Source organism: Phallusia mammillata, chromosome 2 (assembly GCF_965637545.1).
Source record: "Phallusia mammillata chromosome 2, kaPhaMamm4.hap1.1, whole genome shotgun sequence".
NCBI classification, from domain to species: Eukaryota; Metazoa; Chordata; class Ascidiacea; order Phlebobranchia; family Ascidiidae; genus Phallusia; species Phallusia mammillata.
Window position 1 is genome coordinate 25,567,880 of NC_137253.1, and position 27,182 is coordinate 25,595,061.

The window sequence follows — 27,182 nt, forward strand, 5'->3', positions numbered from 1 at the left end:
TTTTGCTCATATTTTGCATTTGTTAGTTCCACTGCTTCGCGGTTTAAGAGTGGTTCGCATCTACTGTTATAAGACAACACTTCGCTGCGTGGAATAGGCTACACATAACATCAACATTAAAGTGTTTTTGTAGCTATAAACTACTGTGTCTGGCTGCTATAATGGTTCATAAAGTTAGGCTAATATAAGACTGGTAAAGGCATTCAAAGTGATGTATGCCAACGTTACCAAGGCAAAAGAACTAGCCTACACGTGCAAAACAATTGATACCCAAAAAAGTCTGCATTAACGACTTTAGCATCAACCAAGTGGTTATGGCAACCTAAATTTAAATCACTTCCACCAAGAAGTGATGCACAAAAAACTACTGCAAAGACTGGTGCATGTTGGTTATTTTGGATTTTACATTGACTTGTTCTGCAGTAGGCTAAACAGTAGTTGATTAAAACAACAACAAAACCGTTTACGTCAGCGGCATCCGTTTCTCAAAAAAAAAAAATTAATGACGAAGCAACAAAAAACGCAAAAAATGTGACCAGAAAAAGGTACAGGTTAGACAAAAAGTAGCCTATAATTTTCGAAAATTCAGTGGATTTGACTTCGGTCGTATGTATCAGTTACGCTGCAATTGGGAACCAAGTGAATTTGCAAGACTTGAGCTGCGGCAATGCTTCGACTGGCCGATCGGAATAGTTGCATAATCACCATTCGATTCAGGAACGTTTTTGAAACTTTTCCACGCTCTCCGTTTTTATGCGGGTTTCGTACGGCTGATGTAACGCCGGCTGAAGAGGAAAAGAGAGTCAGGCTTTGGTCACGAGGCGATCACGCACTCAACGCATGTCCTGCCGCCCGGCGCACATGGAAAATTTTACAAGACAACCGAAGCTGCGTGACGAAATTTTTGCTCAGCAACAATGCGCAATACGTGCGAAAAACAACACCCTATTTTAACGGTAAGTGACACTTAGCTGTGATGTAAAGCCACTAAATACCCACGTATAATATATGCAGACATTTTTTTCCAAAAAACAAAAAAAATTTCAACTGAAATAGTATTTTGATGAGCGTACCAACATTACAAATCAGTTTCGGTTTTTAACTAATGTAGCATTTAAAGAGTGCTTCATCAATGAACTGAAAAGTAAATTTACAGTTCGATCAGCTGGGTGATGGGGCGCCGGGAGACGCGTGCTGACTGTAAACATTTCCACCACGCTAGGTGTGACGTCACGGCAGCTATATAAGGTCGTGCGCACAGCTGACCGGGCCTACTTAGTCTTTTGCAATCGTCAGCTGATAGCCCTGAGTGAATAGGCAATTAAACTTAGCTTAATTTATCAAAATGGATATAGTCAACGCCAACGGATACACCAACGGCCATGTCGCCAATGGAATGAAAATGAAAGCCATGCAAAAGTCAGCGGTTCAAAATCATGACACCAAACGAGTCGTCAATTTTAATCCTGGGCCTGCAAAACTTCCTGAATCGGTAAGAGATTGTTTTCCCTACGGTTAAACAGCCGTTTGACAAGGTTATATTATATACAGGTTATGAGACAAGCACAAGCAGAGTTTTTGAACTATGATGGATTAGGAATCAGTGTTATGGGTGAGTAAAACTTGACCTGTTTTTACTTTTAACAAGAAAAAGCATTTGTGTACTTGTAGTCAAGTCTAAATTTTGTATTTAGAAATGAGCCATCGTTCTACAGAGTTCATGAACATTATGAGTGAAACCAAGAACACCCTAATTCGACTTCTGTAAGTTGACTTAAAGAGATTCTAACTCCTGTCAAAAATACTTTGTTATAATTAGAACTCCTAAATTTATTTAGTTATAAATTTAAAACTTTAGTCTTTATTCACAGAAACATCCCTGACAACTACAAGATCATGTTTTTACAAGGTGGAGCAACAGGCCAATTTAGTGCTCTGCCCCTGAACTTGATCCGAAGATCACCTAATTCCTCTGCAGATTACATTGTGACTGGAACTTGGTCAGCAAAAGCTGTCAAAGAAGTAAGACTATTTCTTTAGATATACACACTACTGTTTTACTGGATAAAAGTTATGATCAAATTTGATTTAACAGGCAGAAAAGTATGGAAACATCAATGTTGTCCACCCAAAACTTAAGAAATACTCAAGTAAGTACATTAGATGGCTGTCTGAAATGATCATTGGTGGATATGTGGAATTAAAATATCAAAATGTTTTTTCAGGAATACCTGACGAAACAGAATGGAATTTGGATCCTGAAGCGGCTTATGTCTACTACTGTGATAATGAAACTGCCAATGGTGTAGAATTTCCGTTTGTTCCTGAAACAGGAAATGTGCCTTTGATTGCTGATATGTCTTCCAATATTCTCTCACGGCCATTTGATATCACTAAGGTAAGATTTATTGACTACATTAATTTTATGTATGTCTTATTTTAAAAATAAATGTTTATTTTTGATTTTAGTTTGGTGCCATTATTGCTGGAGCCCAAAAGAACATTGGCTGTGCTGGAGTGACTTTGGTCATAATTCGTGAAGACCTTATTGGGTACAGCATGAAAGAGTGTCCTGTAGTATTGGACTACAAAACTCAAATTGGCATGAATTCCCTTTACAACACACCACCTTCCTACAGGTATACTTCTTTACCATTTTCAATGTTGGATATAAAAGTAATTGGCCTAAAATAGATTTTGCTTTACAGCATTTACCTTATGGGTTTGGTGCTTGACTGGATACAACAGAATGGTGGAGTTATGGGTATGGCCAAAAAATGTGTTCAAAAATCACAACTTATATACACAACCATAGCGGAGTCCGATGGCTTCTATAGGTAATCACATTTTGTACTAAAAACAGGCTTTTTAATGCAACACCAATTATCCAATTCCGTGTATTTAGTTGTCTTGTTGAAAGCGGTGCCCGAAGCCGAATGAACGTGACGTTTAGGATTGGCGGTCCTGGTGGCGACGAAGCCCTTGAAAAGGAGTTCGTTGAAGAAGCGAAGAAGGCTAATATGCTTGGTATCAAGGGACACAGGTAACCAAACAGTACGAGTGTTAATCGGTTAGCATAGCCCGATACAAGAGGCATTACCCAACACGGCATTCTGAACCTTAGATAGCGAAGAGAAAAAACTAAAATTCTAAAAAGTCCGATATGATATGTAAACTTGACCAACAAAGAATATCATTTTGCAAGATAGAATGGCGTTCTATGACTTTTACTTTTTGCAGCTATTATAAAATATGTTTTTATTACAGATCTGTCGGTGGCATTCGTGTGTCGCTTTACAACGCTGTCACTGTGGAAGAAGTTCAATCTTTAGTTCGTTTGATGGAATCGTTTCGTCAAGCCAGACAATAGATGATTTTATATTTTTTATCACAGTTTATTGCGAATTGTTTTAGCCTTCAGTTCTTACACGCTTTTTTCTTTCCATTTTCTATTTCAATGTCACCCCCTCCCTACCCTTCCAGCAAAAACACATTAAAAAAACGAAACATGAACCGTTTCGACCCTTTTCCACCTACGGCCGGTCTTTGTGCATCAAAATTTTCGAAGATTTGGGCAAATTTTTAGGCAGTGCTTTGCCTTCATACGTTCCACTGGTCGTTGCTCAAATGTAAATATATACCTGGTGTGGTGAGGGCAACTGCTTAGCTGGCAACCACAAAGATTTCCTATTTCTATTCTTCGTTGCCTTATCCACAAACTTTTCAGAGGGCGATTTTTTATTCGACGCCAAAAATACATTGAAAACAGAAAACAAAGTCTCTCCAATTCGGGTTTTAAATTCTTTTAGGTGAATCTCGCGCTTGGTTTGTCCACAAGGTTCGTCAGTTCAACTGATCTGCAAAAAGAAGTTGTGTTGATATTATACGACCGCTCGGCACTTAAGGTTTTTAATTTGTAGAACAGTTAAAACCATACAAGTTTAAATTCCACTTACACTTCTACATGACTTATTTAGAAATAACAAAGCTGTTCCCTAAACAGGCACGCACAGTAAATGTTTTTCACGAAAGTGTTTGGGTTGCTGTTAACATGTACACTGAGAGTGACCTGACTTACAAAACGGTTGGAAGTGCATACTTTACCTCCACACGCCGACAGTGGAAATTGCTCGATTTCTCGCAAAGCAATGGCGAACACTGTCCCTAAATATTTACGCCCTGTTTCACTGAGCTGCAATCCAGAAAACAGGCGAAGGTCACAACGTTCACGAGCAGTTTGCAAAAACCAGTGCTGTAACGACTGCATAGCTCTGCAAAAACAAATCGGTGGTTTCGTGGTAACTGTTGAGACGAAGTCATGACTTTGTAATTGTTGCGTGACCTTTAAAGGTTATCATTATAACGTCTGATACGTGACTTTGTGGGTATAAGGGAATACTTGAATGTAAATTCGAACAGTTAGTTTGTATTTGCAAGTTGTTTCCATGTTTTTGTTTAAATGTTTAAACTTCACACCTGAGGCAAATAGCTGTCCCATATTTTCTGCAGAAATGCTTAATCACCTGCAAATGTCGTTCTCATCCCTTGCCCAGACAAACTCATAAAGGAAGTCGGTCAACTTAGAAAGCAATTGATTTGGGACACCGGTGTTGCACATAGGTATGTCGGCAACTGTGTGAGGGTAGGGCAGACGCAGTGGTGCGTGAAAACAGAATGCCGTAACTGGTTCACTTCCTCCGGCCAAGGACTTGGTCAAATTCCGAAGACTGTCCGTTAAAAACTGCAATCAAATGAACACGGTTGTAATGCATTGCAAATACATCATTCGCATTGCGAGAGATCTGTTCTTACGGGATTCATAATCCTCATAGATAATTAATTACATTTTGAAATTCTTTTAGGAAATTAACAGAATTCTTGCACAACATTTGCTGCTAAAACAGGGGGACTCTAAACAAAATTTGGTGCCCGAACAGAATATTTTCGACACGCTTTTTTACCACAATCGGGAGTTATAATTTTTTAATTACCTTTAAGGCATACTAGTTGGGAATTCATAAGGTGGTCGACAAGCAAAAAAGGTTAAAAAATTACTACTTCATTCCTGCTGGGACAAAGTGCACATTTGCACAGAATAGTTTACTATTGACGGTGACGATACTTTGACCCACATTTTATCACAGGCATACCACGCGTCGCAAGCGTGAACATTTTTAGTGTGTGCTTAGCGATGAACTGCCGGTTAATAGCCGGCGGTCGCTCACAAGAGCGTCAATGATGCTTGCCACGACCATACCTTAAAGTTGAAGCTTGGAAAAGCAAACGAATCGAGTATGTTTGCTTTGTCACCGACCTCACAAGTGCCAAGCTGCTGGATTGCGCAATCTATGAACTCAGTAACCTTGGACCTGTAAAATGAATTGTTGGCTTGATGGTTAAAATGCAATTTGGCTTTCTTATCCAAAAAAGAGGTAACATAGAATATCAGAAATAATAATATTACGTGGGATAAATTGCGTTGGTGACAGAACGCGTTAAAATTGCTCACACGGTTGCGTTGCACGATTCGAATGTGCGCATCTCCGGAAAGAGATGCGTGTTTTTGCTGACGCGACAAACACTTACTGACAATAGCTCGATATTTGCGCATCATTGTGTAAAAAATGTTGCAATCGCTGCAAATGTGCTTTGCTACCTGCAAATTGTAACCGTGGTTTCCTTTTTAAATCGGAACAAAAGTCACTTATAAATACTTATGGAACCGAAAGTGATTATACTGAACAATATCAGACCCTCATGGTCATTGACGATCACCGTGTATGACAATAAATAACTAATTTCCTAAAATGCCAGTTTTGTGACATATATGTATATATATTCCATGTAAATTCATTGACTAATTGGTAAACTATTTTACATTTTCAGATGAATAATTATGACAACATTATTTCGTTCAGATTAAAAAATAATTTCGCAAGGCAAGACATTGAGGTCGCGTTCTCGAAATGTAGGTCAAATGGAAGTGTTACGCAATATTTGCCAAGTTGGGAGCACGTGGCACGTTAGGTTTATTTGCTAACTCGTAGATAAATATAGCCTGGAGCCGGTAAAACAAGCCGACATGTAAACACAGTGACGTACACGCAACTTTGAGGTCCGGAGTAGGGGACTGGTTGCCTAAAGATGACTTCGCATTTCCACAGCGATTGCGTAACCTCCTTTACGGTGCAATTGGGCAAAAACGCTTCGTCATCTTTTACTTCAACTGTAACAATGTGGAGTTAAAGATCGAGCAAACAAATTATGTTGTGCACAAGTTCCAATATTGGTACAGAACAAAATTAATACCTAGGGAAGAATTTGGTGCTGAAATTACAACGTTTTGACGATCAATGTTGGTTGTTTTTGGAGGTTCTGAAAACACAATCGGTCAACGGTGTTAAAATTGTAGAACATATCTTTCCGTTGACTACTTAAAACTGGTTAACATAAACATATACTTGACTAATTAAAAGTAGTGCATCTGCAATACAAATGCACCAGTACTAAACTCACCTAATGCAGATAAAATACTTCTCAAAGAATATTTGATTCTTGATTCCAAAATTGGCAAACCATCCATTCTGCAACAGGTAAACAATTTAATGTGTTGTAATTTTATAAAGTAGGGAAAGCTATTAATAATACCTGGACAACAGCATGCAGCCCATTAAAACGCGTTGCGGAGAGCCGGTGTAACGTAATGTGTTCAGGACGAATCCGTCAGGAAAATCAAAAATTCCTTCGATCGTGTCGCCGACCACCGAATTCCAGTGCTAGATACAGGTAAAACGTAAAACACTTAGCTATGTTGTTCAAGGGGTGATTTTTTCATGGTATATTCTATGTCACTTTGCACATCAGGCCCACGTTTTTTTAAGGTTAAAATTAGTGTGTATAGGACTGTTACCTTGTAACACCATACTTTAGTGACTAAATAAAAAAATCGATGTGTAGGCGTAGAGACAAGCGTCTAGTTAAACCGATTAGATTTTATGCGCTGATAAATTATTCACAATCGCTGCCACTGCATGAATACAATAAATATGGTATCTTTGTCGCCACCTAGGAAATGGTAATGTGAAACGTTTTTGTCTGATAGGTTGTTAAGTCCGTTAAAGTTTTGGGGTTGGCTTTTTTTCGTGTGATCCAGTCGAGATATCAGCAAAAACTTGCAAATTGTAATACATTCTCAGCACAAAAAAAGAAAAAAAAAATACGACATTACCCTTCTGCTTTCAATTACAAAGAAAACTTCACAAAAGCTCGGTCTTGGTTGGGCGTTGAACACTTGGAAAGTTTTGTAGTCGCATCCAAATCCATTCTGGCGAACTTTACCTTCATATAAGCTCGTCATCCCGCTTAGGTTTCCTCCGAGGGTGCTCTCCACCTTTATTAAAAAAACGTAAATGCCCTGCTAAGTTTTGCACTGCCATGGAGCTGAAGATTTTTTCGACATTTTCTTTAAACAGTGGCTGTTTTAATTATCAAGTATATAGTTGTTTTTGTTTGTTTAGTGTTTATCCTGTTTTAATTCAAAGCAGTTAAACTATTTATATTTCTTTTTCCCTACTTTTAAAGAACTCAGTCATTTTTCTTTTCCACCCCTTTTCACAGTTATTTAAATCAGTCGAAAGCGTTCTTCACTAACATTTCAAACTAGGAATAAACCTCATTCGAAATGCACATGCATAGCTTTACGTAATCCACACCCAAAACCAATTTAACCTTCATTCATATATTTCAGTCATGTTTTTGCTCTTTGTTATTTCATTTGGTATAGAATGCACAAAACTTGTTTAAAATTTGAAACGAAAGTTTTATTAAACTAAATATAAATTAAATATAAATAAACATAATCTGTCTTGTCTCGCTTACCGTGATTTCATACGACCCGTTTTGAGCGGAAGGATTTCGAATCCACATGAGTCCGAAGAACGGTTGTGTAGTCCTTGTTAGTGCTTCAAAGTTTTGCATTCTAATACACCAACATTTTTATCCAATTAAATAAAAATGCCATACAACGTCACGAAGCAGGCCAGTAGCCTCAACACATCAGGCCAATAATTGCAGCTCATTTTTTACGCCGAAATTATTGGTTCGCTAACCAACCCTTTACATTTTGTCTCGAGACAAGTACTAAATAAGTTGTTTTTATACCTGTAATATTTATCATATTCGGCAAGACCTACAAAGTCCTGGTCATCGATAAACGAAATCTGCAAAAATCAATGTCACCCATTAGAAAAGCTGTAAATTGTCATGTAAATACAGATGTTGTTTGTTCAGTTTTACCTGATTTCCGACATCGAACATATCACGACCACCGTTGATAATCGAATCTACAGGAGCTTGTGTGTCGTCATAAATGTACTCGTACCATTCGTACACGTGACGTTGCGTGATGACATCAGACGTAGTGGCGAGTGCGTTCATAAATCGAATTAACGGAGTGTCATCTGCGGCGATATATCGCAAAGCAGGTTTGTTTTTGTCAAGGCTATCTTGCATGTTTTTACAAAGCTACATATTTGCTTTCAACTGTTATCACGTAAAATCCGAATCAAAAAGTTATTGGAAGCAGACTTGTCTACTAAATACATAATTACGCAACTTGATGTATGTGATGTATACGACGTATTGGAAATGGAGTTTTACCAAAAGTTATACCGTTGGTTGTTATGGATTACCTATATCACCATTCGTTAAATCCACTGGGTCCAATGGGTTCACTGGGTTTACTGGGTCAACAGGCTCGTTTTCTCCCTATAAACGTCACTTAAAACTGTAAAACCACTGCCTATAGTTATACCATTATATGCAGGGTTGCCATCGACTTGAAACCAAAAATAAGGACAACCGAAAAATTTAATTTTTATACGAAACAAAACAAACGTTTTTGAATAAATCTTTGCATTTATACGAGCCATGACATATCATATGCAATATTTTGGCCGAAACAATCTGTTCCAGACACTCCTTGTTCGTCGAAAATACTTCACGCATTACACAACAACTCAGGTCTAGGTTTACTTTTACTTGTAGCAGGGATTTGACCAGTAATTGTTGAAAATAAGACAAAAGAAGGACTCAAGTCAAAAATAAGGACATTTCTTAGAAATAAGGACAATGAACTTTTCTAAGACATAGCCCTTCAAAATAAGGACAAATCTTAGAAATAAGGACGGTATGGCAACCCTGATTATATGGCAGAATATTCTCTTACGTTTTCCGGTTCTTTGTCCACTACAACACTGTCAAATTGCCCTGTGGAGAGAAAAAATATGCTATTGTAGGTCCAGATTCGACAACAAACTATGCCTAGCCTACCCAATCCTCGTGTCAGAGTGGTCAACGCACTTCGTACTTGCAGCTCTGTTATTATTCTACCTCCTTCCCTAAAAACATTAACACAAATTCTAGGATTCCTCCAAAAGCAACTTTAGCTATTAGGGGCTGACGACAAAAAGCGTTTAATCATCCAGGCCTGTGTTTTGCAATAGTCACAACTGCAAACCCAAAACGAGCTGTATACATAATGGGTATGGAAATATGTTGAAAACACTTACCTCGATAGCAGCATATAACCAAGCAGGAAACGTTGAGGCCGACCTATCACTCTTACACTATTTACGATTTCGTCTGTTTCATCTGTGAAGGAAATAACTTCCAAACTGTCCGAATCTATTGAATTCCAGACCTAAAAACAGCTTTGTTTGCAACGATTGTTAAATGCACTCGGTCCCCTTTTCGGTACAGGTTGTTGCACAAACATTAGTAACTGCTATATATTAAAATTGTATAAAAATTTGATTAAAGTATATGTAAAAATCATACAGACGCACAAAATTAACAAACTTATTGTAATCCACCTTTTTTGTTCATAGACTGTTATTTATTTTGCGAAAACATAACTTGACACGAAAAACCTGAGTCGATCCGACGGTGAAATAAACTTCCACGACACTTGGGTCGTCAGCTGAGTGAATGTGGTAAACCTCATAAGCGACTTGAAACGGCCCAGAAGTCAGATTTTTAGAGCTATACCGCAAAATTCCGCCTTCTTGGTCAGCCCCAACATTTCCATCAACCTGTATGTTGGTTACGTGTTTAAAATTTTACTTTTGAAATTTGGTTTTGTTGTGCACAGCCAGAAACAAGTAACAAAGTTATTCAAAACGCGGTTTTTGGACACCATTAGTGGCCGATCGCACGTCAATTTGTCCGTTTTTATTCTTAGAACTACTTGATTACTAATGAGATAGACTAGCGAATTGTTGGAAGTAATCCAGATGCTTAAAATCGCACAGGCTTTTTCGCACACACAACAGACACGGGGATGTAGCTCAGATGGTAGAGCGCGCGCTTAGCATGCGCGAGGTACCGGGATCGATGCCCGGCATCTCCACTGTTTATTATTTTTATTTTACTCGCCTGTAACGTAAACGTTGCCTCAGAAGCGTTTTGGTTTTCGATCCACATTAACGCAACGAATGGATGAATTGCTCTAGTGTAGAATTGATAGTCTTCGTAACTGTATTTTCAAAGTCAATTATTATTTACTATATCGTTAACATGTCTAATTTCATGCACTGTCGAAGCGTTCAAGGGTAATTGCTACTAGATCATAAGGGCTCTCCGTCTCATGTGATGATAATTTAGTTGAAAAACGCCTACTAAATGTAACATTTGAAGAGAAAGCATATACTTTTTAAAAACACTAAAAACTAAGCTATTGACTGTTGTTCAATTCGGGAAAATCACAGTTCTTGCAATCGGCACTCACAAAACAGGATAAGTTTGATTCTATCACTTACTAATAAACTTGATCGTATTTTGCTCGTTGGAAGAGGTCTGTGTTATTTTTAAATCGAATCTGAGGAAAGTGTCAAAAATGTGCATAATTAAGACGATGGTGTAAACTACTATTAGGTTCACTTACTCGGTTTCCAAAGTCAAAGATATCGCTTCCTCCATCCTCGATAACGCTGTCATTGGTGTCGTACTTGTACGGAAACCACAGCGGAACCCCTGCTGTAATATTGTCAGCTATGTTCTCAATGTCCTCCATAAGCATTTCAACCATTAGTTCTGTAAACGCAAAACAAACCTATTAAGTTATTCTGTTTGAAAGCAGTTTAGTTGTTAAGCAGTTTGACCATAAAACTGCCTCTATTTTTATCAACAGGTCACCATTAAAAAATCTCAAACTACTGCGCCTCCAGTTCGAAGCATGGTGGGCCTATTTAAGTTTAAAAACAAGACACCATTTAAAAAGTGTTTAGGTTAGAAATCACGAATAGTGCATGCTGTGCTTTAGAAAAACGATTTGCAGCAGGTTAACCAGAAAAATATGAAAGTTTTTTATACTACAAACCTTGTTCAGGGCGATATGGCTCTTGCGGTGGTGGAGGCTCTGGCCCTAAAAACAAAAGATCATATAATACAAATCGAGTACACAAAATTACAGTTTTACATACTATTAGGTGAATCGCTGATTGCAATAATCCTGATCATTTCAGACATAGCACTCTCCACTTCCTGCGCTGTGACTTCAGTTCCATTGCCACTAAGAAGGTTACCACATTATAGAAGCAATTTTATGGTCGAGATACTTGGACTGACCAACTTACCCAGATTCGAACTTAGAGAGCAGAGAGTATCCGAGAATAATCTTCCCATAATCACCTATCGCGTAAAAAGTGTTTGCGAAGCTATACTCCGGTCTTCCAGGCGTGTCAAGCATTACCTCTTGAGGTACGGTAGAGTTCCATTTCTTTGCAAAATATTTATTTCACAAACATTTTGCTTGACACATTTTACCAAATCAAACTGAACCCTAGGAATGCGCCACAGCAAAAATTAAAGATAACAACGATATTCATCTTTTGATGCTCTTACCACAGGGTTTTCAATGATATAAAACACTTGACAGATGGAAGGACTGTATGAACCAAACATCTGCGAAGTTGTGTACTCAAGCGTGTAACCGTCATGCTCCACTGAACCGTTAACGCTGCTGAAACTGGCATCGATGCTGCTTGCGACCAAGGAAAACACCTGATTATAGAAACAATTTGTGAGAAAGGTGCATTTGGTGACATTTGATCTTTTTAAGGCCAAAATTATAATTAAACTGTAAACTATTTTCTACAAAACGGGTTTCCATACTTCAATGTTGCTTTCTTTGTTAATTGGCTGTTCGTCTATCCACCAGAGGGCAGTGAAGGGGTATGTAATAACACTGGAGAGAATGTAATTTTGTGCCCTGGAAATTTTATGTCGTTAAATTGTTTTCGTTACAAAGTACTAACAAGCAAAACCAACCTGTAAGTTTCGCCGTATTCCACAACTGTTGTCTGGCTGGGGTCATCGTCCCAAAATTTTATCTGAGTAAAAAAACAAAACGCATTACGATTGTAAAAATTCCTTTAAACTAAAAAAGGAAATTTGTTTATGATTTTGTTGTGGTTTAACATTTTTTTCACTGCACGTTTTTACCAGGGAGTCGAACCGGTTTGAACGGTTAATTTCAATAAACCCGAACCGAAACCGAGCCGCTAATTAAGTTACGATTTTCTAAAAACCGGAACGGAATTTAACCCCATATTTTGTTTGGCGTTGGACAAGAACCGGAATCGAACCAGTAAAAAATGCAGTCTGTTTTATATTTTGTGATTTTTCAAAACAGCGCACTGAAGAATACGCTAGATAACACTTATAAGGCGTGTCAAAAATAACAGTGCACGGGCAAAACTATTTTGGAGTTTGATAAGGCAAGGGAGATGATGGGTAGAATTAAATCACAATAAATAAAAATTTGAACCGGTTTAAAAACCGCAAACCGGTTCGGACCGGATAATTTGCCCAAACCGGAACAAAACCCGAACCCGAAAATATAAATTTTTAAAAACCTGAACCAAACCCGAACCCTTAAAAACAAAACCAAGTGAACCCGAACCGAACCTGAATCCATATGACAAGCGGTTCGACTCCCTGGTTTTTACTATTTTTTTACCATAGCCAGCAGCTATAGTGCTGAGGAAAACGTCCAACGACAAGTTTTCTACGTCTGTAGGCTATACCTGGTTGCCTTCGGTGTACATATCAAATCGGCCGTTTTGGATTGTGGTGACTGGTTCAACAAAATCATCAAAATCATATTGATGAAAGTTTGCTACATTGGTCGTTATATTCGACGAATGCGCGTTGATGTCTTCCAAAGCTCTTGCTATTATTTCCCCACCTAAAATTAAGAATCATTTGTCGCAGAAAAACTTTAAACACTGACTCGTGCAAACAAAGTTACGGAATGTAGCCTAATAGGATTAAACTTACCCAATTGTCCAGTAGTTGAATCTGCAGCAGAAATAAGTAGCCCAACTACCAAATAAAATGGTGTGTTTGGCTTCCTAAAACTCATTTTGTAACATTAAAATGCGCTTGTACAGATAACTAATAACTGATCAATCTTCAAATGAACTAAATGTAGCCTACCTGCTGTATCTTTTTTCCTATAGGCTGGTATACACAGCGATTTTACGTCGTTTCTAGCCCCGAGCAGAGTCGAGCACTAATTTACCAATTAAATCCTGATAATACCACGGCGTTTTAATCATGGTGGACAACAATAGCGTGTAGATCAAAACTTGTATAGCCTATTCCACTTATATTCTGGTGCCTTTGTCGAAACAGGTGATAAAATACGATTGCTAGATGCAACCTCATGTTTTTTGTTGTTGAAAATGAGCAAAATAGAAACAACTATTTTTTTATTTTTCATCCCGCAAAAATTTGTCACTAAATACTTGTTGATTATGTGTGTCTACTGTAGTGTTTTGCAGGGTACTACTTTGTAATTGTTTTTATGTTCAGAATCGCATTTCTCATCGCCAGTTGTAGTTATCAGGGAAATTGTCATTTGTCCGCCGGTAGGTATGCGTAAAAGTTACAATATCTGCGTTGTTAGCAACCTATATTTGAAATTAAATGTACAAAAAAGTACAAATTACAAATACAATTCTTTTCGTTTAACAGTAAATAACAAACTTACAAATGGCGGGCTCAAGTCCAAGCGGTGATGAAATGTCATCAACTGATTATTTGGGTACGTTTTTTGTGTTCATTACTTGGGTGTTTCGTTTGAAGCCCAACTGCCACAGGCACAGTCGCACAGAAACAGTTGAGCTAATTTAGCGTTTTTCAGCGACCCTTTTCTTGTGAAAACGATTACCACAAGTTCATTAAAAAGTAGCAGGGCTTAATTAGATTATGTTAAGTGTTGTATTCGCTGAAATATTCAAATATAGCCACTCACACAAGACACAGTAGAACAGAAACCGACTCTTGTTATAATATTTATGTATACTCAAACATGGAAAATATATGGCTAAGGTCATTTTTTGCCTTTATCTACAGGTAAAGTTAAACATCTCTTTTGTTCTTTGTTTTTTAATTGTGTGTTTTCCATTTTTTGTCTACCTATTTATGTATTTTTCTTTGCAAAAAATATTCAAAATGCTTTAGGACAGTGGTTCTCAACCGCTGGTCCGCGGACCGGTGCCGGTCCCCGTCAACTTTCCTGCCGGTCCGCCAAATATATTACAATATTAGATCTCAATTGCATAATGCAAGATGTTAAACGTAGAGAAATTGTGTGGAAGTCAACCCTCTTCTTCCTGCAAAAACCTCATTACAACCACGTTTAAAACATATGATATCAAACAGACAGCAGCAAACTTCTCATTAAATTGAATTTCTCATACTTCTTTTGAATTGCGTATTTTTGTCCTGATTTCCTTTTGGGTTGATTTTGAAAGCCCACCGGTCCGCAAAATTTGTTTTGAAAGTTTACCGGTCCGCAAACTTAAAAGGTTGAGAACCACTACTTTAGGATATTAGTGGCATTGCAGTCTAATGCAAAATCACACAACAAAAATGTAAAATTTTGGTATTATTGTGTTCAATGCTTTAAAAATATAACCTATTAATTGCTAACATGAGGTATTGCAACTTACATTAAATTTGACTTAGCTTATGGTAAATTGTTCTTCATTTCTAATTTTGTAAAACAATGCTTTTTTTGACAACTAATTTTTTAGCAAGACACAACGTTTTGTTGTATGTTGAAGATGCAATCAGTCAGCTGCTTGAATATAAAGATGAAAACGCCAAAATTATTCATGGAAAGTTTTTGGCTGATTAGTAAGACTCATGTAACTTATCAATGAAACATCTATGAAATTAACTTTTTTGATTCATTGAAGTTTTAGAAGTGTTCACAAAGGCACCCATACCATGTTTCGTGAGTTTGAATATGTACGAGCTACACCACACAATAGATCCTGCTTTATTAAATCTGTCTGGAGTTGTTTCAGACACATTGCTAGCCATGGAGGTAAGAGTGGATTACTTAAAAATGTAACAATTGTTGAAAAATAAATAAGCAGACTTGGACAACTAGATTTTTTTTCGGCATTTCAAATTAGATTAGAATTAAAATTAGAGCATCTCCTTTTTTGAAAATTAGATTAGAATTAGAATTAGAATTTTCTCAAAATCTAGAAATTAAACTAGAATTCAAACTAGAATTAGATTTAAGCAAACCAACTTTAGTTTGTTTCAAATTTGAACTTGTAGATTTGCACGTTTAAAACAATACGATTCGGTGCATCTAAAACGTGTTTGAACGGAGCTGAGTGCCAAATTTCACTGAAAAACGTGTTTCAGTGATGTAGTTTGGTCTTGTTAATTGCATGGTTTTGTGCGCTTTTGTAACAAAATGCATGCTCAGATCACATACCTAAAAGTGCCGTTGGACAAACTAGCGATTTTGGGAAAACTGTGAATTAGATTAGAATTAGAATTAGAGCTGACTCGATAATTCTAAATTAGATTAGAACTAGAATTACCGCCATTTTGCTCTAATTTACCCAATTAGACAACTAGAATTATCTAGTTGTCCAAGTCTGTAAATAAGGTTAAAAAAGTTTGAAAAAGTTTACGAGTTTTTGAACTTTTTTCTGCAGTTTTTTGATTTTTTTTGCATGTTTTTTTCTATTTTTCTATTTTTATTTGAAAGAGTATCTCATACAAAAATGTGAATATTTCTGTTTTATGTTTTTTTTGCTAGGTTATAGTATGTAATTAACAGCTACAATATATTAACAAATAAAAGTTAATGTGAATGCAATTGGTGTACTTTAGAGCTATTGAGTGTAAAGGAATACCATTCTCTCTTGTGTTTGCTTTGCAATGACTTTCCATTGGATGTTGTCCAGCGAACAGCAAGGATTGTGCTAATGGATGATGCTCTTGATTGTTTAATGTCATTTGTTGATTTTTTGTATGCCTTTCAAATACAGTTTTACTATGAAGGTAAGAACGTTAAAGTAATACTAAATTAAACTGAAGTCTTTAGGTGCTTAGTGTAGATAATTGTAAAAACAACTATGGTTTGGTTAAGTGTACAAATAAAAGCATTTTGCTGAGTTGTATTAAAACCACTGTTTTGCAGAATTTGTTAATGCATGTAAAGAAGCATATGATCATCTTTTAATGGCCAGTCCCACTGTTGTTGTGCCATCAACAGAGAGTTGGACCCAAACAAAGGCTTCTACAACAGAAACTGAAAATGTTGCAAGGCTAAATGAAGGTGTGTTTGATTGGATGCCAGCAATTGTGTTTGTAAACAAGGTTTAATTTAATTTCAACATTTTTGTGAGGAAAATAGAAGGCTGTTAATACTACAATTATATGTATGTTAAATCAAATATCTTTTTATTCAAGGTGTTAATAGTCAGACTTTCTTTGATGTTATGGAAAAAACTTGTGGGAAACTTAGTCAGTTTACCAAGCGTCCATCTCTTCAACACATCCACAGTGAACTGAGCAAACTGCCCAAAGTTACATTTTATGGTCTGTTGACAGCATTGAGCAAAAATGATGACATTAATGCTGAAATAGGTAAGTACTCTGTTTTAAGACATAAACAGATTTACTCATGTGTGGATTTTGTTGTATTTTACATTTTCAATCAGAACATTATCAAACTGTAAATTTATATTTTACGTGGCCTGTATGTATTTTTTCACAATACCCTGATAACATTGCTGTATTCAACTGCAACAAGGAATGGTGGTGGAGGCATACATCCCTAAAGCCTAATTTGAAAATTAAAAAAATGTACTTTAATTTTTCAAGGTTCTCTACCTTGCCATGATTGCATGTTGGATGGTTCAGATGTAGACATTATACTTAAATGATGTTAAGGCTGTATCCAAATGTACTAGTTTGGGATTTTGCAATTCTACATGGCATCGAAACGTCAGAGGAAAACCATTGGTATAAAAGATTTGCATTTGCATCGCTGGAACTGTGAAATATCAGTGGTGTACACGCTGGTAAGAATGTCATTCCTATACATCTCCACGTACAGACATCACACAATTCAACAAGCTTTTGTCAAAAGGGCGAGCAAAATTTATTTACAGCAAACAAAATCTTTCTCGCGAGAGCTGTATAATAGCGCAATAAATAGTATGTGTAATAGATGCCTATCGCATGGAACATCACACGTTAGGCTACGTTACAGTCGTTTTTTGCACTTAAGTGCGGCTAGACAATACCAGAAAACAAGAACCACACACCGTTTCTCGATTGGCTTTCTAGATGAGATATCAGCAAAGCTGCTAAACAATGTCATCACTTAAACGATGCGGACCGATTCGTTCTGTGATAAACGCTCTTCCGCATCAAGACTGTTTGAAATTTTGGCAGGCGCACTCAAAACCGGTTGCTTGCCACTTCAAAAAGCTGTTTGGAGCGAAACGCCTAAACCGGTTTGTGGGCAAAAAATGTTTGGATTGAAAGAAAGCAGCAGGGTGATTGAAGCATAAAAGTTTGTGCGCAGCACAGCATTGCTGATTCTATTCTGGTCGTTGCAATAAATGAATAAATAAGTAACGTTGTCCTTCGGCAGCAGGCGCAGATGTAAATTTTGCGTCGTTATTGATCTTTCCTCAAGCGTCCGTCTCTACAAGAAGGTCTAGGAACTGACATACGCCGGTTGTAGTCTCGGCCTTTTGCAGTCTAATGATATTTTTTGGTTGTGCGGCCACGCCCAAACTCTCATCGGTTATTGTGGGTGATCCGTTCACCCTCTGTCCAGTTATTATAACATTCGGACACGCGCTGTTTGACCTTCGACTGTGTCCTCCGCAGGAAGCCGTCGTTGTTTCGCCGTTTGTCGTTGGTCTGTGCATCAACGAGTGTAGATTGGGACACGGGCAGCTCCGGTTTGTGGTAAGGGCAAAGTCCCGGATTGCTTGCTCAGGGTCGGAGAGGTTTAAGTATTGCATTCCAGACCCATTGTCCCTGACGACCCGAGTAATATGTAGTCTGGCCAGCTGGTCACCGTTGATGGGTTGGAAAATTTCTAAGATCTGGGCTATAAGTACGAAATCGGCGCGACAAAATCCCCTCACTATATTTTTGCTGCACAACGGACACTCGACTTGTGGCAGACTGGGAGCCAGTGGTACAGGACACGACTTTCTACACTCCTCCACGCTGCGAAAGTTGTTTTGGTTTCCACCGCAACCATTGTACACGAAATGCTGCATGTGTAAAGAAGCAAAGTAAATTTGGGTTCATAAAAATGGGCAAAAAGTTTGTAACCACTGTCAAGTCAAGTATAATCGGACATTATTAAAATGACAGTGGTGTGGTGCTATCAGAGTTGTAAGTCGGGCCGGGTTCGGGCTTACGTTTCTTTGAAAAACGGGCCTGATTCGGATCTGACTTTACACTCTGTGTCAGATTTTTTTTTGAATAAATTTAAGTAGCCTAGCTAGTTGCTGGACCTGACCTTATGTCAAACAGCCCCTTATTCAAGACAATTGTCTGTTGTGTTTATTGTCTTGGTCTTTCCTGAGGCTTTATTTAATATATAGCCTGTCAATCAAACTATCGAGCCTAAACGGGCTTCTCGAAAACGATTCGGGTTCGGGCCGGGTTTCGGGCTTACACTATCAGGTTTTGGGCTCCAATTTCAGGCCCGTTTACAACAGTACTCTGGGTGCAATATTTTATTTGAAAACGAAAAATTACCATGCACGAACCTCGCAATTTCCGGTAACTTTATTGTAGAAAATTCGCTGGCTGAAATTTCTGCAGTGTCCAACTTGGGGTGGTAAAACACAACGGTTGCGGCATGTCCTTTCACATTCCTGTCGTGTTTGATACTGAAAATTAAAGAAAAAGTAGGATTGTTGGGTGATCGTACAGTATTTCAAATTTTCTAGCTGCAAATTATTAATGATGTTGTTTGTGAAGATGAATATTAATGAGTTAAAATATAAGACGATCTGATTCGGTACAACGCCTTTCATAGGCCTGGCGTACTGTGATGTTGTTTGTTGTTATTATTTAGCGGACTAATCATAGATTGAAAAAATGTTCGGCAAATTAGCTTATTTAGTTGATATGTAAAAACCGCATTTTAAAACAAGCTAATATCTTTCTCACCTTGTTGGTTAAAGAGCTGCAGTCACGGAAGGTTCGCGTATCGCAGGCTTCTGTTTCTCTATTGTAAAACCAAATTCTGCTATACACAAGAGCTGCAGGCGATTCGTTGCAGTTTTCATTCTGAGTCTCTGGATGTTGGAGACATTTCTCCTCGAATGTCAATTCGGATTCGGTGGGACGATTGTTAGCTTCCGGGTGAACTGTTAAGACGACAGAAATATACATTACAAAAAATTGTAAACAAACTTATCTTCAAACTTGAGGTAACGTTAGTATACAGACACTTGGTAGGGTTTAATATGACATTCTTAAAATTATTTTATCGAAGCTTAATTTTACCAAACTATTCTGTTTTAGCAAGACACATCTGTCACAAGTATGTGTCGAAGTCAATTATAGCGACGTCGAATTCTATTTTGATAAACAACAAATATGTAATTCACCAACCTCGAACTATAAGCCTAAACGTCACAGTGACATATCCCATTATGTTGACCGATTCACATGTGTAGGTTCCGGCGTCGCTGTGTCGTACGTGCCGGATATGCATCGTATCTCCCATTTCCCGAGGAACCGACACCCTATGGTGCGTTTGCCCTCGATGTATGTAGCCCCGGTGACCTTTGGCCTGCCAGAAGTACCTCGGACGTGGGTTGGCGTCCACGTGACACCACATCGTGACGTTATCGCCCTCTCGCGCCACCACGGGTTTGTGCGACGCGTAGGCGATGGGCTTGGAAAATACCTCGGAGGAGATAGGGTTGTTCCGCGGCGTTGTGACAATTGTTCTCGGGCAACGGATCTGAGAAAGGCTGATACCGGATCGACAGGCCTCTTTGTCCATCTGGCAGCGTGACATATAGGTTAACGAATCGGAGGCGCAGATGAACGATGTGTTGGTGGGATTTGGACAGTCTTCGGCGCATTCGCATTTGGCCTTATTGCCTCGTGTCACGCAAACCAGTCCTTGGCCTGAGCAGTCAATGTCGTGACAGGTGATTGGATTCTGCGTTCATAATAAGAAGTGAAAATTGTGGAAATATTTTTCGCTACACCCGCAAAATACGTTGCAAGCAATAAACTCGTGTTAAAAATGCATCACTCTGATGGTGTCCTTAGGTAGTTTACTGCAAACCTGTTTTGGTGCGCTGCCAATTGCCTGCTAGGTCTAACAAAGCGCGGTAATTTTACAATTAGTCTGCATTTTATTGCAAAATGACTCTTTATGTGTAAAAGTCTTTATCAGTATTATTTTCATCCACATAAAGTGGTTAAACTGGTAATGTATTTTCAACGCGAGTGTACTTTGACGTATAGTCTTGGTGATTATGCAAATTCCAACAAACAAAAAATGCGCCAAACACGTAAACGTTCACCGCGCTGTAATCGGCAAAAGCACCTGGCGGTCAATTCGTTTGATAGAGAATCGGCTTTATCGGTCGGATATAGTTCAATTCGTACCACACACTGGGATAGAGAAACGGTCATGTTTGTAGTCAGTATACACCGGACTATCATAACTGACATAGGATGATGAATGAGAAATTTTCAATTGACAATGCTGACTGGTAGATATGTATATTTTGAGTAGTTGTATAAGGAAAATGAACTAAACCTGACAGATTATTATTATTATGTTTGTTAAAATGGTTTTCAATCCCCGAGGTAGGCCTGTAAACAAAACATATTGCGTGTTTGTCGAGTAAACGCATGTATTTTGGGCGCTTTATCTTAAGCATGTTAAAGAAAAGATTTGGAAAAAATATATTTTCACATTGCCGTATTCGTGTCCATATCCATGACTATTTATATAAATGGATTTGAAATCCAAACTTTAAGCAGTTCAGGTTGTTGTTGTTTTTTGCATTAGCAGCCTTGTAATCGCGTTAGCCAATTGTTTTACGGTTTTCTTAATGGAGCTTGTCTTCATTCATTCTGCTTAGATTGAATAATTTTGTCCAAAGCCCTTGTACAAAAAAATTAATCATTATAGAACCCACCTCTTCAATTTCTGTACAGCTCATAGTTCCACACAAATTTGCACAACAAAGTTCATTGACACCGCACTGAAAGCGTGATTGACATATATCAGGACACGCCCCTAAAGCATCTCTGCCCCTGGGTGTGGGGCACTGCGGTGGGGTAAGCACCCACGGGGGACGTTGGTTACCTACCCCAAGTCTCCAAATCCTTGAATAGGTATGAATCGGTGTAGCTGTTGTTGTTCGAATTACAAGACAGATTAGACTTATTACAAGTTTTAACATTTTTGAATTAATATTGATTGTTAATTTTTTGGCAGATCTGAAAAAAAAAACTTTTTTTCAACATTGGATCTAAGTATTTTTGCTTGTGTGTTTTGCACAAAACGAAAACTAAAACTGGTTCAACAAAACAACTGACCTTTTTAAAAAAAGACTTTTGAAAAATATATTTTGTTTAAAAATCTATAAAAATAACTCTTTCAGACAAAAAAAATAACCAAAAATAAAATAGTTTTTCCAACATATAATTAAATACTCTCTGCCTATAAACTTCAAATTACAAAAAAAATCCAATGAAAACTCACAAAAATATGTTCCTCAAGTTTACAACACAACATGCCGCTGTCCCTGTCTCGCCTTGTGCCGTGATTTTATCGACCAACTAACTTTCATGTTCTTATCTTGTGCCCCGATCGCCGATAATAAGTGGCCGAAAGGCGCGAAAACTCGCTTTAAAGGGCCGCGCCGTCAATGAGACACTACGATGGAGAGCAGTATTTTGGGAACGTTCCGGAGTACAGCCGTAGTGCGGGAAATACTCGGCTTCCGATTGGACTCACCACATGTAAAGAGAGTTAAGTCTTGTTTTGATCTAAGCGGCAGATAATCACTATCGAGCCTTGTCACTAAGCAGTCTAATGAATGAGACCGCCACAGAATTTGGAGTGGAAGGTTTAGACGGGACCTACGTGAGAACTCGCGACGCAAACCGAAGCAGCTTGAGTTCACCACCGGCACGCAGTTATCGCTTTATTCACTACTACACGAGCAACAAGACGAAAAACAATCATTAATTCTGAGCTGAGTGCGACGCCTGAAAGCCTCGTTGACACCTCGGGACTCAACTGCAGTCGTTAATCACCCTAGAGGGAGCTTTGATCTGTCTGTAGGTCAGGACTTCGCGACTACAAAGTTATCCACTCGAGAAGTAGTGCGCCAGAGGCCGTTAGGAAAGCGGATCGCGCGAGAAAACACGCAAACGAAAACATCCGACTGCTTGACCCTTAGCGAGGGTGAGAAAGTTTTTATTTAAATCGGTGGGAATTGCTGCTTGACAAACTTAACAAGTGCGATTGAAAGCGTCTCGAGTAAAACTTGCCGTAAACAGGACGACACGAAGTTAAACCGCGTGTCTGGCTCCCAGTCAGAGGGTCTACGATCGACGCCGTGCCCCGATACGTGCCTCACACACGACATAAAGGGTTGGGTATTGGACTTTTAGTTTCTCGGAACTTAAAAGTTTGAACGCTTTATGCAGCAACGATTTAATGCATTTCAAACGCTACAATTTAAAATGAGTTTCCTATAAAAAATGCCCACAAAAACAAGTTTTCGAATTACTTTTGCAGGAATAAATTACTCTAAAAGTAAAGTCCTCCTGCTTCTGCATCTCTAACGCGGATAAAAGAACGCAAAGACATGTCCGGCAAACGAAACTAATTGCAAATGGCTAAAACTGTCCGCGCTGCTATTTTTATCAAACTCCAGACGGGCGACATCTGCATTTAAACACAAACAAATCTTTTTCCATTCGCGCGGGCCATCCATCATGGCGATGAGGGCCTGAGTCCAGACAAGATCGCTGAGGGGACACGCTTTTCTTCGTCACGTTCCAACAGGCGTCTGGCGGTGGCCGAACGATCGTGCTGACCGAACTTACTGGTGTAAGGGTGGCCACACTTCGGCTGCAGTTGATCGCAATGTCACAGTCTCTCGCTTTCGGCTTCCTTTTTAACAAGCAAATGCAAGTGCTATGATAGGGGATTTGAACATTCCACCTAAAGGTTATCGGGCGTCTAGACTTCTCGCTCTTTTGATCCTTGTTTACGCGTGCGCCCTCCCAGGAGGTTCACGAAATGCACCGTTTTCAGTTAAATCCAGAGTGTCAAGGTGTACGTTCGCATGTGACGGACCGAGCGACTTCACACTAGATTGATGCCTCTGGCTTAAGGAAAAATCTGCAAATTATTCACACTTGAGGGACCGGCACGCAATCTCAATTGTCTTTGCACGTTATCCAAAATTACAATCGAGGTTTCGACGTGAATCTAGCATCGGTATTTAGACAGCAAAATAGAAAAGCAAAAGTAGAAGCCCAAAATACCTTGGTCACGTAGGGGCTACATCTGGAAAATTATTGCCAAAAACTTTAATGTAAATGTTACAAAGTGTTTTAATGTGAGAAAAAATGTACTATCGAGTCTCCATATCAAATGTACTCCATTGCACCATGCACTATAAATCTATTACCAACCACTGCGTTCGTAAACGACTGCAAAAACTACACCAATAATGGCAGGTGCCTTTGATCATCAATGTAAGCCGAGAATATCATGTTTTGTATCTAGTTGATGCAAATGAGCCTGGCATTTTATGACAATGCAACAAAGGATGGAGCGACATAGCGATATCGTTGATGTGACGATAGCTGATGTCATTACGCCGAAGCTGGCGATTGTGGTGTCATTAAAATGCACCGTCATGTTTCTCCCTGCAACAAAAACGTGAGGTAATGGCCACCCAGAATATACTTCTCACGTATGTGAATTGACTACAGAAATACCAGATCGGCATTTGCATTTAATCTTGCAGTCGTGACCTTTTTGTAGCATCGTATGGATTTTATGAATTCGTCTGGTTTGTTTTACCTTGTAAAGCTCTGGGAGGAGTTAAGTTGTTTTGTAGAACTTAAATGCATTCACTGACTCCTAGTACTAACCCAAGGACCAAAAACCCATTGCAATTCAAAGCCTTTGGGTTTGGAACCACTGTCATTATCGGACCAAAAAATACATTGACTTTGACATAAGAGGGGGTATAGTACACACTGCATACTATGAATATTTCTATGCTTGGTAGTGCTAGGATGTTAAACTCTTATTTAATTGTTGCACCCGCCATTTTGGTTTTGTTAATGCATGACAGAAAAATTTCGAATTGTCTCAAATGTGATAACTTTTATTTCACCGGGAGAATTTTTTAAAACAAGACTTAGTATTTTTTGTTGACCTAAACATTGTTCCAAACATTACCTCTTTCCCACATGTTTCGAAAATGAAAAAAATTATCACCTATATGTTTTGTTGGTGATCTTAATGAGTTACAATGTACTATTGTGTTGATATATATAAATATACATATAGGTAGAACGGTCATTAGACATCATTTAAGTTTCAAATTTCGTTTCAAGATGAATTTGCACGCAACAATGCGCTAAACATTTCCATACCAAATCCAATAGCTCAGTTTCACATAAATTATCTGCTCCACGACCGGCGCAAAACACATCACTCGCCTTAAATTGCTGAAAACCCCTTTCCATTGCTATCTCTGTTTATACCAATCAGCACCCATTATTTTCTGCAAGCTCCATTTCATATAGCTGTATCAACTTATATGCATGCTTAAGATGACGTAAGGAAATAAGAACGGTTTAAACCCGAAGAAAGTAAATAAACTCGTTGCGACGGTGCGTACGTAATCCACTTATGATGAGGGTCGTTTTGGGCTGTTGAAAAAATAATCTAAAAGATTTTGGCAAGCAAATTAGCAAGCCGGTAATTGCTGTCAAAACATACGCCCAATCGGATTCCTTTAGCTCCAACGAAAATATTGCGCTATTCGGGTGAAAAACCTCAACAATTTCCAGGGAAAGATAAATGCCTGGCCATTTTGCAACTTGCAACCGGCCGTTTTGTGCCCCCAATGAATTCTCAAAATAAGAGGTAACTTGCTGGAACTGGTTTTGAGACATTACTGTTATTTTTGGAAGAAGAGTAAGGACGAAGGTTCACTATTTTGCTTATGAGCTGCTGAATAAATCTAGGCAGTATAACGCGATTCAATAACAAACATCGATCACTCCTCCAGCTTATATTCGGCAATTTTGTCTCAGTTTATTTCCAAGATTTGTTTCGAGAATTGAGATATTAAATGCAGGGTTCTATTTCAAAAGGAATACCCTAGAACAGGGTGGTCCAAAGCCCGGCACGCAGGTCGCTTGCTGCCCGGCGGTATACCTTTTGTGCGGCCCGAACATTTTTTGTACACACAATGAACGAATCGATTGCATTAGTTCTAGCCCTCGAAACGTGAAGTCGAACAAATCAGCAAATCTAGTCTTTTGATACAAAAGGGCATTTTCTTTGCGGCCTGGCAAATGTTTCTTTTAAATGGCCCTTCATTCTCTTAGTCTTGGACCACCCTGTTACGTCATGTTATGACAACATGACACGCTATTTCTGTCAAAGAAACATTGGAATTAAGCAACAAGATTTGGTCACACAAATAGCCGCTTACTTTGCCCTAGAAAGACAGATTAAATTTAACAAAAACAGAAAATTACATTAACTTTTTTTTGCCTTCGCATGGAGCTGTGAATCGAGTCATGATCATTTGTATTTAACTTTCAATGCAATCAGCATTATGATTGTTATTTGTAAAACGGTGTAGCATTAAGAAATTTGTATGTTACAACTTTTGGCTGTTATACATCGTTTATCTGCAACACTAAAAGTGACACAACACTAACATGACACATTAGTTTTGTCTATAACATTTGTTCGCCGGAAATGTAATTCCGATATGGCACAGGAAATGAAACAGACAAATTCGTCAAACGTTAAGACAGAATTTTGCATTAATTGACACTTAACGTAATCAATTGTCTGATGGAATGCAAACATAGTATCATAGGAATGCCGTACTTTTGCAATAAAATCTAAGACACATTAGGATGGCCAGTCAAAAATTTGCATACTACGTCACGAACGTCGGCCGCCATTTTCCCAAAAGTTGGGCAATGTAGATGCAGAAAACGGCATTCCAGCGGTTTCTAGCGCAACTAATTACGTCTGGACGTTGCAAATGGAGACCAATTTCCCGTTTTGCTCGTCTATAGCTTCAATGAATCTTAATTAGGCTGTTTTATTACGCCCGACAAATCGTTAGGATCAAATCGGAAGATTTTGTCCGTCTGCTACTGGATGTTGCAATAATAACGTAACGTCTGCCCCGAAGCATTTTTAAGGCCTAAATATGCTTGTTGGCTGGCAAATTCACAAAAATACAACTTTTACGTTTCAATAATAAAATTTGAAGGGTTGGCATAAATGCAAGTGGCTTAAGTTAGAATAAGTCAGTTGTCATCTCATTTTATTACCGACCCCATGTTTGTTGTCCTTACCCTGTTTAACTCCAAATACTGTGTTGTAAATCATTATGATGTGATTTTTGTTTTATTAGAGTCTTGTCCTTTTACTATGATGTGATTTTTGTTTTATTAGAGTCTTGTCCTTTTACTAAAAAAAAATTTTTTTTGACGTTTTTACGACTTTAAACGTAGCCTTTAAAGGTATTTTTACCATATTTTTTACGTCGGTCAAGTTACAT

At 38.3% G+C, this 27,182-nt stretch overlaps 4 protein-coding genes and 1 non-coding gene across 5 annotated transcripts; 3 read left to right on the plus strand and 2 right to left on the minus strand.

Moving 5' to 3' along the window:
* Positions 1-1,129: 1,129 nt before the first annotated feature.
* On the plus strand, positions 1,130-3,777 carry LOC145212723 (phosphoserine aminotransferase-like). The gene is made up of 10 exons (XM_080080957.1): positions 1,130-1,492; positions 1,552-1,612; positions 1,695-1,764; positions 1,872-2,022; positions 2,096-2,150; positions 2,226-2,398; positions 2,470-2,639; positions 2,709-2,837; positions 2,906-3,043; positions 3,268-3,777. The coding sequence occupies exons 1-10, from the start codon at positions 1,346-1,348 to the stop codon at positions 3,368-3,370; spliced, it is 1,197 nt and encodes a 398-aa protein (XP_079937083.1). The 5' UTR covers positions 1,130-1,345; the 3' UTR covers positions 3,371-3,777.
* Positions 3,721-13,513, minus strand: LOC145212721 (uncharacterized). Its single transcript, XM_080080955.1, has 28 exons — positions 13,339-13,513; positions 13,086-13,246; positions 12,328-12,389; positions 12,172-12,268; positions 11,902-12,060; positions 11,634-11,776; positions 11,481-11,569; positions 11,378-11,422; positions 10,943-11,091; positions 10,818-10,876; positions 10,435-10,534; positions 9,930-10,091; positions 9,570-9,700; positions 9,331-9,398; positions 9,227-9,267; positions 8,691-8,766; positions 8,296-8,459; positions 8,161-8,219; positions 7,879-7,978; positions 7,229-7,390; positions 6,649-6,776; positions 6,517-6,584; positions 6,310-6,375; positions 6,103-6,226; positions 5,258-5,369; positions 4,524-4,741; positions 4,105-4,271; positions 3,721-3,857 (listed from the first exon to the last, which is right to left on the minus strand). Exons 1-28 carry the CDS (start codon positions 13,421-13,423, stop codon positions 3,844-3,846), a joined length of 3,009 nt encoding a protein of 1,002 aa, XP_079937081.1. The 5' UTR covers positions 13,424-13,513; the 3' UTR covers positions 3,721-3,843.
* Positions 10,336-10,408, plus strand: Trnaa-agc (transfer RNA alanine (anticodon AGC)). The gene has a single exon. It is a non-coding gene; the product is annotated as a tRNA-Ala (tRNA).
* A 122-nt stretch (positions 13,514-13,635) lies between the features above and the next one.
* On the plus strand, positions 13,636-19,361 carry LOC145212724 (centriolar satellite-associated tubulin polyglutamylase complex regulator 1-like). The gene is made up of 9 exons (XM_080080958.1): positions 13,636-13,695; positions 13,876-13,931; positions 14,038-14,107; positions 15,102-15,204; positions 15,267-15,397; positions 16,207-16,377; positions 16,517-16,654; positions 16,789-16,965; positions 17,203-19,361. The coding sequence occupies exons 3-9, from the start codon at positions 14,056-14,058 to the stop codon at positions 17,262-17,264; spliced, it is 834 nt and encodes a 277-aa protein (XP_079937084.1). The 5' UTR covers positions 13,636-13,695; positions 13,876-13,931; positions 14,038-14,055; the 3' UTR covers positions 17,265-19,361.
* Positions 18,021-21,827, minus strand: LOC145212722 (WAP, Kazal, immunoglobulin, Kunitz and NTR domain-containing protein 1-like). Its single transcript, XM_080080956.1, has 5 exons — positions 21,528-21,827; positions 19,975-20,533; positions 19,528-19,727; positions 19,122-19,244; positions 18,021-18,617 (listed from the first exon to the last, which is right to left on the minus strand). Exons 1-5 carry the CDS (start codon positions 21,792-21,794, stop codon positions 18,021-18,023), a joined length of 1,746 nt encoding a protein of 581 aa, XP_079937082.1. The 5' UTR covers positions 21,795-21,827.
* Between the last annotated feature and the right edge of the window lie 5,355 nt (positions 21,828-27,182).

Bases quoted from the DNA above. Each gene is read 5' to 3' on its own strand.
- LOC145212722 (XM_080080956.1), bottom strand. From the start codon at position 21,794: ATGTTAAAACTTGTAATAAGTCTAATCTGTCTTGTAATTCGAACAACA. The intron at 20,534-21,527 runs GTGGGTTCTATA...TTATGAACGCAG, and splicing joins GCTGTACAGAAATTGAAGAG to AATCCAATCACCTGTCACGA. The intron at 19,245-19,527 runs GTGAGAAAGATA...TTTAATTTTCAG, and splicing joins GCAGCTCTTTAACCAACAAG to TATCAAACACGACAGGAATG.
- LOC145212721 (XM_080080955.1), bottom strand. From the start codon at position 13,423: ATGAGTTTTAGGAAGCCAAACACACCATTTTATTTGGTAGTTGGGCTA. The intron at 11,777-11,901 runs GTAAGAGCATCA...TATTTTGCAAAG, and splicing joins ATATCATTGAAAACCCTGTG to AAATGGAACTCTACCGTACC. The intron at 10,092-10,434 runs GCGAGTAAAATA...ACCAACATACAG, and splicing joins AGGCAACGTTTACGTTACAG to GTTGATGGAAATGTTGGGGC.
- LOC145212723 (XM_080080957.1), top strand. From the start codon at position 1,346: ATGGATATAGTCAACGCCAACGGATACACCAACGGCCATGTCGCCAAT. The intron at 1,493-1,551 runs GTAAGAGATTGT...TATTATATACAG, and splicing joins CTGCAAAACTTCCTGAATCG to GTTATGAGACAAGCACAAGC. The intron at 2,838-2,905 runs GTAATCACATTT...CCGTGTATTTAG, and splicing joins GAGTCCGATGGCTTCTATAG to TTGTCTTGTTGAAAGCGGTG.
- LOC145212724 (XM_080080958.1), top strand. From the start codon at position 14,056: ATGGCGGGCTCAAGTCCAAGCGGTGATGAAATGTCATCAACTGATTAT. The intron at 16,378-16,516 runs GTAAGAACGTTA...ACTGTTTTGCAG, and splicing joins AATACAGTTTTACTATGAAG to AATTTGTTAATGCATGTAAA. The intron at 16,966-17,202 runs GTAAGTACTCTG...TAATTTTTCAAG, and splicing joins TGACATTAATGCTGAAATAG to GTTCTCTACCTTGCCATGAT.